This window comes from Crinia signifera, chromosome 2 (assembly GCF_055691185.1).
Source record: "Crinia signifera chromosome 2, ASM5569118v1, whole genome shotgun sequence".
NCBI lineage: Eukaryota > Metazoa > Chordata > Amphibia > Anura > Myobatrachidae > Crinia > Crinia signifera.
In genome coordinates, this window is record NC_139218.1 from 171,118,354 (window position 1) to 171,130,497 (window position 12,144).

The 12,144-nt window shown below is 40.8% G+C and overlaps 1 protein-coding gene across 1 annotated transcript in view; it reads left to right on the forward strand.

Annotated features, from left to right (window-relative positions):
• CACNA1S (calcium voltage-gated channel subunit alpha1 S) overlaps positions 1 to 12,144 on the forward strand; it is a 761,524-nt gene that overhangs the window by 181,297 nt on the left and 568,083 nt on the right. The window contains exons 6-11 of the mRNA XM_083173194.1: positions 1,274 to 1,426; positions 2,276 to 2,481; positions 9,274 to 9,377; positions 10,585 to 10,733; positions 10,810 to 10,891; positions 11,002 to 11,162. Coding sequence (XP_083029320.1) covers positions 1,274 to 1,426; positions 2,276 to 2,481; positions 9,274 to 9,377; positions 10,585 to 10,733; positions 10,810 to 10,891; positions 11,002 to 11,162 — 855 coding nt within the window. The remainder of the gene's footprint in view (positions 1 to 1,273; positions 1,427 to 2,275; positions 2,482 to 9,273; positions 9,378 to 10,584; positions 10,734 to 10,809; positions 10,892 to 11,001; positions 11,163 to 12,144) is intronic.

Here is a 12,144-nt window from a genome sequence, read left to right on the forward strand (position 1 = left end):
CCCGGAGGAAACCCACGCAAGTACGGGGAGAATATACAAACTCCGCACAGTTAGAGCCATGGTGGGAATCGAACCCATGACCTCAGTGCTGTGAGGTAGTAATGCTAACCATTACACCATCCGTACTGCCCAAAAAAAAAAATTATATATATATATATATATTTTTTTTTTTTTACCCAATAGTGGTATGGCGCCTATAGCAAAGTTCAATAGCAAACTTGCAATATCCACATCCAGTGAAGTAAACCAGGAGATGTTTTTCCAATACTTTAGTTTAATTTTCTTCACAGGATAGTCAGGTAAAAAACACTTGTAGAAAACCCAACGCGTTTCGTCTCATAGAGACTTCATCAGGTTAATAACGGTCTTGTGATTCATTTCTTCTATATAAAGATGTTTTCCAGATTAATCTAATGTGAGGACATGATAATCCTTAAACCTATAGTAGGAGTACAAATATCAAAATTCAGTTGAGATATTTGAAGTGAGCCAATTAATGTGACCTATATAATAACAGGTCTTTGAATCCCTGTCGACCTCCTCAATTAAGAAGGTTACCTATAATGCAACAGGTCTGAGAGTGCCTGTTATCCTCTTATGAGTCGGAGTTAGAAATACCTATGATATAACTGGTTTGTGTATTCCTGTTAGCCTCCTCTGGATTTAAAAGTTTTTACCTAAAAATGGATGAAGATCCCTCATCCAAAAATTAAGAACAAATGAATCTCCACTGGGACTTCTGATCGCTTCAGAGAGGCTAGCAGAAGCGATCATATTTCATTGTGTTGCCATTTTTGTTTATATATGTACTATTCATTGTAGCGTTTTGTATTTTGTTTTGTGGTATATTTTTGGAAATATAATAACATTTTATTACTATTATAGTTACATAGTATTGTGTTATAATTTTTGTTAATAAAGTGCAGACTTTATTGTATGTTGGTTGGCCATTGAGGCACATTGGTGCAAACCCAACATATTTATCATGGTGCATGATGTGCCATTGGGGAAGATGTATTAAGCTTTAACAAGAGATAAATCCAAGGGTGATAAGGAGAGATAAACGTCCAGCCAATCACCTGCTAACTGCCATGTTACAGCCTGTGTTTGAAAAAAGTCAGTAAGGAGGTGATTGGCTGGACGTTTATCTCTCCTTATCACACTTGCATTTATTGCTTGTTAAGGCTTAATACATCTGCCCCATTATGTGTAGAAAGTAACTAAAAACATATAAGCATTTTCATCTGTTAAGGATTATTTACTTCTTCCCTAGGCCTCCAAGTGGTTCTTAATTCCATAATTAAAGCAATGGTACCCCTTCTGCATATAGCTCTTCTGGTTCTTTTTATGATTATTATTTATGCGATTGTTGGACTAGAGCTATTTTCCGGGAAGATGCATAAAACATGTTATTACACAGGAACAGGTAAGAATTTTAAGTAATAACAACACATAATTAAGGGCCTTATTTTGGTTCATTCTTTCTGACAAAATCCTTCTTAGATGGGCAAAACCATGTGCACTGCAGGTGGGGCAGATGTTACTTGTGCAGAGAGAATTAGATTTGGGTGGGGTTTTACTTCAAAGTGAGATCTATATTGCAGTGTAAAAATAAAGCAGTCAGTATTTTACCTGCACAGAAACAAAATTACTCACCCAAATCTAATTCTCTCTGCACATATTACATCTGCCCCCCCCTGCAGTGCACATAGTTTTGTAAAACAGCATAATAAAAGAGAAATAAGACAATGTACAGGAATTTGTAACAGAAACACATAACATTACAGCACATCAGAGTAAATAAAGTATATAAAATGTTAGGACTACCAATAAGTCAATAAAATGTAGCCAAGTTCTCATTATTTATCTAGAAGTACAATGTAACTTGTAAGTTATACACGCTAGGCAATTCCTTGATTTTGCCGAAACCAGTATGCATTTTATTTATCCCTTCCTTAACCCTGAGTGCCAAGTTAATTCTTCCAAATAGGTTAGAAATTTGACACGCAAACATTTTTTTTCATCATAACAACATGTAATGTTTACCTTTTTATATAAGAAACAATCTATTTTTACACAACATTTGATATTTAAATTTACATTTAGAAATGTGTGAGACGCTGGCAGTTTAACGGATATTTTGAGCATCTCTCACAGAGATGTTGGTACTCAAAGGGATAAGGTCTGGGCAACTAAATATTCTGTAAGTTCCTTTCTGCCTTTAATTTAACTAAACTATTTATGTTTTTGTAAATTATTTTGCTTCTCTTCACAGATATAATAGCTACAGTGGAACTAGAGAAGCCTGCTCCATGTAGCACTTCCGGCCAAGGAAGACAGTGCATGATGAATGGAACACAATGCAGGGGATGGTGGCCAGGGCCCAACAATGGTATTACTCATTTTGACAACTTTGGTTTTGCCATGCTGACTGTATATCAGTGCATAACTATGGAAGGGTGGACAGAAGTACTTTATTGGGTAAGTGTGACACTGTTACCTTTCAGCTCTCCATATCAATAGAGTTGTAATTAAATTATTATTTGTATTTCTTTAGATGTTTGTTTTTGTTTTGTTATTTTGCCAGCCAGAGGCACAAGAGAGATTGCGTTGCTCAGAAGAGAGAAAGGAGATAAATTTGCAACTATACAATGGGTTATTGAGCTACTGTAATGCACTTAAACTGTATCTCCATGAGCCAGTCATTCAGAAAGAATCATATAAAAATAAAGGATAGTGCAGAAGTTAAAATAAAACTATTTAAATTTGAAATACAAATATTATCTTCTTATAAAGAAGGTAGAGTGCTAACTGTGCTTTCCAGACCATGAACAGTGAGTTCATATATTTAAAATAGAAGAGGTAAACTTTAAAATAAGTTCAAGTTAGCAAGTTAATGATTGTACAAATGAAATGAGCATTCTTGCATGTGCTTTGCTGATTCAAGAATACTATAAAAATATCAGGTACTCTTTACTTAGAAGGGCGCCCACGATTTTGATCGTGGGCATCGTTAGTAAAAAATCTCGGGCATCTCGGGCATTGAATGCACTAAAAAATCGGGTGCGCTCAACCGACGAGATGCCCGAGATTTCCCATAGGGAACAATGTTAAATGTCTCAATTGACCCAATATTCCTGTTCAATGCCTCAATTGACCCGATTTTTCCATAGGAAACAATGTTAAATGGGCCACAGAGGCCAAATAGGCACCCTGAAGTGTATAATGGTCACCCGAATTGTTAACGCCACCCCACGATCAACGTCAACCCGATGCGTGGCGAGAGCAGCGAGCCCGCGAGGGGCGGCGGTACGCGTCCTCCGACCTTTTCATACCCCCACTATCCACGTCGGCGTGGAGTTGAGAATAGAAAGTGTGGCGAGCGCAGCGAGGCGAGCGCACGCGGACAGCTGTGAAGCCCGCGAGGGGACGCGGATACCTGTGAAGGTATCCGCGTCCGCTCGCCACGCTTCGGGCTCGGTGGCTCGCTGCACTCGCCACACTTTCTATTCTCAACTCCACGCCTGTGTGTGTGTTAACTCGCTGGTGGCCTCCAGTGGTCAGCCTGGGCCATTGCAGCTCACTTTCAGTGGTGTGTCATCAGGACTCAGGTGTGTCTTAATTAGGCTTCTAGCCTGCAGTGCTCACCTGTAGGCAATGTGTAATCAGCACCACTTTGTGCTCACTATAAAAACCCTCTGCTCACACACTCCGGTGCCAGTTATAATATTCAGTTTCATTGTTCAGTTCACTGTGTAGTCCACTCTGTCCAGCTTCTGTCAGTTTATGTCCAGCCTGTATCCCAGTCTTGCTGTGTCCCTGCCGGTCTGTTGTGCTCCCTGGATCCTGAAGTGCTGTTCAGTGGTGTTCCTGGTCCCTGCTGGTTAACCCTCGTCTGTCCAGTCTGTTTGATGTACCTGTTCTGGGTTGTCCTGCAAGGCTGTGCTGCGGTGTCCCAACTTCTCGGCTGCATAACATCTCTCAGCTAAGTTGGGGAGTACCCACCTGTCTATTTCTTTATTTGGTTACAGTTGCTTATTACATCTCAGTGTATTGTTACACCCACACCCTGTATTGGCACTATTGGTACCGGTGCATGCATTTTCATTTTGTGTCATCTGCTGAGCATTGTTGCTCCCCTGGGGTTTCTGGGAGTTCCCCGTTTCTTGTGTTTTAGTTAGTTGTCCCCTTGCTCTCTCCTGGCCTCGGCGGACGTGTTGTCTATATATAAGACCTGCCTGTAGCGGAGTGGGGCGGACCTAATTCACCCTTCAGCCGAGACGGGCCCAGGTGAAGCCTAGCCCTGCACACGTCCGTCGATTCCAGCCAGAGGCAACGGAGTTAGATTGATGGGGACACTCCCAGAACCCTTACACCGGGGTCATGCAGCTGTGCAGAGTGACTCTTGCCTCCCGCATAGCCCCCGGTTTCCTTCCGAGAAAAATACGTAGCAGAATGCTGGTGTGGCCTTGTTCCGTCACAATTACCGTACCATTAAATTTATACAGCAGCATTAAATACATTAAAAGTACACAAATATAAGGGATCATTGTTCATTAAGGCATCTGAAATAGTGAATGTACAATGAGGTAGGAGTGAACAAATGCAAGAAATATATAACAAGGTTAGAAACGTGGCAATGTGTCCTGTAAGGAAAGAAGTAATGAAAAGGGTGTTCGGGGTGTTGCTGTGTCTTAATATAGGAGTTTAAAATATATCAAGTTTTAAATGGTACTGTATGTAATGGTTACTGTACAGTCTAAAGACCATGTTTTTAATACCTGTGAAAGTATTGCTATACATAATAATAATTATTATAAGTGTTAGAGTTAAATGATGGTACTTGTGTAATATCTGGGCGCTCAATTTTTTTTCATTGTATTGTAAAGACAAGATTTTTAATTGTATAGTCGTGTAAGAGTGTCTCTGGATCCCACCCTTGGCCATTCATCAAGGCATGTACCTACTTCCAGATTAACATGGCTTGCCTCATTACAGGGACAGGAGAGAGATCCTCGTCAGCTTAGCAACATAGCAGTAAATTCTAAACATGGGAAGGTCTAATCCGCCCCTATCCTTAGATCATGTCAGGGTAGCTAATTTTTATGGGCATGTTTACGTGCCCACACCATAGAAGAAAGAAGTCTATTAATTACCTGGAAGACTTTCTGGGGGATATAGACTAGAGATTGTTGCAAGAGCAATTTGGGCTGATAAAGCATTCTAATCAAATTTCACCCTTCCAGTTAAAATCAAGGGTAGGTTACTCCACTCCCCACTGTAGTACGCAGGTATGCAATCAATTGGTAAATGTTTAGTGGAGAAAACTGTTGATTGTCATTTGAGATATAGAGATATAGACATCATGTGCACACAATCGAACAATGTTGGCCCCGGGAGATTGGAGGATTGGTCTGATCTGACGTGCTGCACATCCAATCAGTTGGGATTGGGAGCAGATTGTATGCGCTTTTAAGCACATGCAATCTGTCATTAGATGGCTCATACAACGAGGGTCATTTGCCACTCCCTCCCTGACTAGCAGAGAAGAGAGGTGCAGCTTCCGGGCGGCCTGTGGCAGTGAAGACGCTGGGAGCCACTGAAGACGTCCTTTTGCACAATTCTGTCCCTACTCTGAAAACAATTTCAGAGGATTGCTGCATTAGGGCTATTTAATAAAGGAGTAAAGCAACAGATGTAAGCAGATTGGTAGTTGCTGGCAACCTGTAAATTTAATTTTTTTTTATAAAAAAAACTGGATTTTTTTGTACTCCTATACTTTTGATCCTAGTAGGCCAGCCCCCTATTTAAACGAAGCTTCATACAATCATACAATCATGCAGCAGATGGTTTGTATGATGGATTGTGAGTACATTGTATGTCCAAATACCACCAAGGACTGTTGAAGGGAAATTGGACACAATCATGATTGTAAGACTGGTCTTTCTGATGTATGGCCACCTTTTAGTCTGACTGACTCACTGTGTGCCACTTCTGTCTATTGTGTATGCGGCCCATTGCCACTCGGTGCGGTCTACTCTGTGTGTGTGTGTGTGTGTGAATGGCCTGGGGCTGTGGCTGCTTAGCATTCGGGCTGGGTACCTAACTTAGGAAGCCAAAACTACATCAAGTGAAAACTTGCTAGCGCTGCACACTGCTGAAAGAGTGCTGTTGTTCAGGCACCTGTCCTGGGCAAATGACCTCCTTTTTATAGCATAGGTCTTGGCATGCAAGGGAGTATCTGCAAGAGAACTGCATGCTGACTGGCCACTCATGTCATGTGATTTGTAAGCAGCAAGACTGTGTCTATGAACAGAGCACTTTATGTTCTGGATTTCCCTGTCAGCTGCAGATTGATTACGCAGGGAACTCTCCCAAGTGGCTTAATCAAGAGATTTAGTCAGGCATACACAGCCTGCTGCTTCCATGCTAGCAGAGGTTAGTTACTGAAGACAAGGTATTAAGCCAAGATCCTGACAAAAAGTGCGTGGTGGAGAGCCCGGAGGAAGTGGTCGTAAAGGCTTACGGTATGCACGTACAGCAGATTGCGAGGAAAAGTCTTCCATAACAAAAGATTCCACTAACCATTTCTCCAGTAATTGCTCAGGGGAAGCACCTTCTTCCTTTTCAGGCAGTCCCACAAAGTAAACATTATTACATCTCAAGGGGCATTCCATATCTGTAAGTTTCCTCGGAACATCAGTCATGTGAGGTTCAAGTAAAGCAAGAGCGTGATCTATGCTCATGAACCTGCTGTAGGTCTTGATGGAATATGGACAGATCTAACTGTATCTGCGCAATTTTATCATCAAGCCTAGTATCACTCGCCAATGGCACATGTAGGACCTCCTGAATGGCATCGGATGGGGTGTCTGGAGAAGTGGAGCATGTGGAAGGCGATGTGTGTGTGTGTGTGAGTGGGGGGGGGGGGGGGACAGGGCCCTGAGCATCACTGCTCAATGTCAGTTGTGTAGGTTGGTTCCTGGAGAATTTGGTGTGGTGTTGGTGCTTCACCATGGTAGACTGGTAAATTGGCAGATAGCAATAAAGGATAACAGAGGAAAAAATAAAAGCGCATGATTATGTGCTCCAGTTATAAAAGTAGCTGTCCAAGTCAGGAGAAACTGGTGGGACACCAGGTAAGGACTGGGCCCTAAAAGTAAACACAGCCAGGAGAATCTACCATAATGCAAGGGTTCCCACCCTCCAGGATATGCAGTGCAGTGTCCAGTACCACAGGGTATGAAATCACTATCCACAATAGGGTTAAGCACTGATACAGGCAAGGATCATACAGTATGTAAAAACAGGAGAGCTGCTGTCGAGATGAAGTATAGGACATGGTAGGACAGAGCGCCTCCACATCACGACCCATAATTGTACATAGTGAAAAATCAGTAAAGTTCCAGTGGCCAAAGTGGAATAGCTTGCGATGGAGAGATACTGTAGTCTGGGGAACAGAGACTGCGAGTGAACCAGAGACTGCCTACTCTAAACACACTAGCAGCTCAAGAGAGATGGAGGCCAAGCGGGGGACTCCCGGGTTGCACACGTGTAGGTTGAGGGACCCATAACCTAAATAGTGTCCCAGCAGTGGCTAGCAGCCTACAGCTGCAGCCTCTCCAGTACAAAGATCCGGTGAAACGTCCAAGCATGCAGACTCTGCAGGGGAGAAGGACGGCAAGAGACACGGTGTGGCAGGGTCTGCCTCAATGCTCCACACCACCAGGTGGAGGGCGCTTCTACAGCCGTATTCTTGCTACAACATGTCGGAGGGTGCACCCCACTATTACAAGGGGGCAGGTAGGCTAACCAGTCCCCAGGAAGGAGGCCAGCAGGATAGAAGGCAGGATATGCTGAAGGAACTCAGCACTGTTTGTGCTACTCCATTTCATAAATAGGTAATTTAAACGTGTATAAGTGTGATGGGGATGTGAGTAGTCTCATCCGAACGGGTTGATAACTCTCCAAGAGTTTGTAGGATATATAGGGGCATTAGGGGCATTAGTGAAAGTGTCTAGAGAAGGATCTAAAGCCCAATTCAGATTACCCCGCAGTATCACAATCCCATCTTAAAAAATCGCACCTTATTACATGTGCGATTTTCAGATGAAAATTGGCATGTGCGATTCGGTGTGATTTCAAGCTCTCTAAAAATTGTACCCTGTTAAATCTTGCCCTGTGTGTCATTCATATCAATCCCATTGGAGCATACATTGTAAATTCCCAACCTATATCTGGGAATTTAACTCATCAAATTGTGAGGCTGTAATCAGAAACGCCTCACCGGCATGTTACCCAAGTGATTCTTTGACTGTCCATCATAAGGGGGGGAGGGGGGGGGCAGACAAAGCAAAGTCCCCGATAAGCGCCATTCTTCAGGGCTATGGTGGAGAAAACACACAAATTAACTTTTTAATGTGAATACCACAATAAAATTATTTTTAATTCTTTACAGAGCTGCATAATAACTTTATAAATAATATATATAAATACTATATAAATAATTAATGATTATGAAAAATAAAATAAGTTTTACAGTTTAATTTAGTTTTATGCTATTTATATTGTTGGATATATGACATTGTGGTGAGGTGCTTTGATACACAGGTTGTTTTTCTACTGCTGGCATGTGTCTCTAATGTTCTAATAAATACCATGGCTCAGTGTACATGCTTGAACAAACACACATTTGGAGTTTATCATATATTCATGTATCAGCTGATGTCTGCCGGTAGGCCCCATATTACAACTGGTTCAGAAAAATTGTTGAAAAACCAGCCTTATCTGATCAATTACATCTGACTACTATTGAACACAGTTTGCACTAGATTGTACGTTCTTCAGAGCAGGGCCCTCTTCCCTCCTGTTGTCAAAGTCCTCTTCTCTTCACATTTCCCTCACATCTCTCCAATACTCAAACACGCAGCAACCATCTTTGTCCAAATACTCATCTCCATCTTTGGCCACCTGCCCCTAGTAGCACATTAATCAAGTACTCACTATTTATATTTAAGCTATAATATGTTTTGAATTGTGGCATTCATTTTACCTGTACTCTACTTGTGTTATTCATTTAATGTTAAGTTTGTCTACCTGTACTGTTCCTTTGTAAGGCGCTGCGAAACACTTGTGGTGCCTTATAAATAAAATAATAATAAGCATACAGATCATTCAGCTTTGGATAACTTTGACTTATACCATGCTTCGATTTTCTCTCATACTTTCTATTTACTTCCATTTTTCTGTGCAACCTATTTTTATATTTTATAGGTTAATGATGCTATTGGCAACGAATGGCCCTGGATTTACTTTGTCAGTCTTATCCTCCTTGGTTCCTTCTTTGTACTCAACTTGGTGCTTGGTGTTCTGAGCGGGTATAACTTTTGACTTACTACACTACTGTAAAGATGAGCTAAGCAGAGTGCAGACTTCTGAAGATTCAGGGACTGTGGCAGTGTTCAATTCAATTTGCATTGTAGGCACAACACTAAATGTAGATATAAGTCATCTAAGTGTACACATTGTCCTACCCATACAATTGGTATCATAGTCTTCATCATTATCAGAGTGCATTTGCACTAGCCATATCCATGGTGTGTGAGATCTGTCTGAAATCAGACAGATCTCTGTTTATGCACAACTCACCTTAGTCCAAAATTCCATCAATATGTCATCAATAATTAGCCTACGTGCGAATGCCCGCTATCACCAAATTATGCCGTGCTGTAGGATGCTTGATTTTAAACTGACAGTAGATACATGATTTCAGCTACAGAGCATACAAAATCCATATGTAAAAGGGGCTAACATTCAACTGCCACATTACCCTCAGTCTTCAAGTTCTATTTTCATTGTTACACAAAATGTAATTCTACTGTAGTTATACTTTCTGTTTGGGGAACATGTATAAATATATTAGGGGCCAATATAAGGAACTGTCAAACACCCTTTTTTCTACTAGAAAGGAATCTAGGGTGCGAGGGCACGAGTTTAGATAAAAAAAAAAAAAATTTTGTTCATCTATAAGAAAACGTTTCTTTACAGTCAGAGCAGTCAAACTTTGGAACTCTCTTCCTGGAGAAGTGGTGTCGGCAGACACTATAAATATGTTTAAAATAATGATGGATAAACATTTATTGGTTAAAAACATCCATGGGTACGAATAAGTAACAAAATCTGTCTTTAAAATATCAGAACATACTATACAACAAGGGATAAGCTACTATAAACATAGGTTGAACTAGATGGACGCAAGTCTTTATTCAGCCTCACCTACTATGTAACTATGTAATTTAAAGCCAGATAAATTATATGGGATAAAATAATGGAGATCAGTCAAAACTAAAATTATAGAGGGAATTCCTTTAAGAATTCTACCAGAGAAAAGTAAGAAATTGCGTTTCCAAATATGGATTGAGGGGAATATTTTATACAGTACAGTCATTTTAAGATTTTGTATCTTTTTTTTTTTTTTCATGTAGTATTTTAACTTTTATTACACTGAATGTTTCATTGTTTTGCTATTTTCATTTTTGGATTCTTTCTTCATACTTGTATATTTTGGGTGTGTTTCTTTCACAGTGAGTTTACAAAAGAGCGTGAAAAAGCCAAATCTCGGGGTGCTTTCCAAAAGCTGCGGGAACAACAGGCAATGGATGAGGATTTGCGTGGCTATTTAGACTGGATCACTCATGCAGAAGTTATGGATGTAGACATGGAACCAGGAGATGGTGAGATTTGTAATATAAGCAATTTAAAGGACAGAGGCATTGTTTCTGCCTTCATTGTTTGTTTTCTTGCTTTTAGGGTTCTCTCAGTTAGAGGAAGGTGGCTCCGAAACTGATAGCCTGTATGACATGGAGGGAATAAACAAATGTATTGCCTTTTTGTGAGTGAGCCCCAATATTCAATAAATAAAATGTAAAGAAGTATACTTACAGTATGTGTGCACAATATATTTAATCTGTATTTGTATCCTGCTTACTTCCTTCATTCTAGTCGTCAGTGGCGTCATTGGCACCGGCTGCTTCGCCGAAAGAGTCGTGAGCTTGTGAAATCCAGATTCTTCTATTGGCTTGTTATCATTATTATCCTTGTAAACACTATTACTATTGCAACAGAGCACCACAATCAATCTGAAGCAATGACAAGAGCCCAAGGTAAGAAACCTGTCGATATACTGAATTCATTATTAAAATTCTTCACACAACTCCCTTTCAGTCAACTGTTTTAGACAATAAAAAAAATAACTATATGAACAAAGCAAATATAAAAATGTACTTCATAGAACGTTGCTGAGCTAACATGGTGGGGCAGATGTATCAACTAGGGTTAAATGTACTAACCGTGCACCTAACATGCAATTGGAACAACCCACCGAGAAACGCTTGGTGCGGCCGTCCCCCGCAATCCCCCAGTAATTAGTGGCTGGGGCCATGTATTAACAGTCGCCTAGGTGTTAATTCGCTCTGGCAGCTTCACCAGCTCAGGGCTAGCACTGCAGGGACAATGCTAGCCCTGCTGCTGGCTCCGGGATGTGTACAAGATCTCGCAATAAAAGCAAGATCTCGTGCATGCCCATAGGTTGCCGATAAGGAGAGCTGTTAACGCTGGGTATATCAGCTCTCCTTATTGGCGCTGGGGGGAGGGGTTAATACATTCACCCATAATGAGTGCCTGCTTCTCCTCATTATGTTTATTTTATAAACATCATGGCCCCATTGATACATCTGCCCCAATATTGGAATTCCCATATGTAAAAGGTATTTTGTTTAAAATGTGTTGAGGACAGGTCAATAAATTAGACACCCGTTGTTCAGCGAATGACTGCATTTCCCTGCAGTGGGGATAGGGCAACTAGACAACTACAATCTATTATACCATAAGTTACTTGTAGCAGGCATGATAAAGTAAATTTGGTTGTTAATGGAATTTGTGCTAAAGAGAGCAGCTCTTATAGAAGGGGCAGGTTAGAAATATTGTAAAAAGAGGGCTAAATTAATATTGAATAATGTATAGATAGTACTAAGAGTAGTACTTGTAATAAAAGTTAATGTTAGGATAAATGTTTACACCCTTTTTGAAAAGATTTATAGTGAAGAGTTCCAGTGCTCCTGTCCCTATCTCACCCTGCGATCCTCC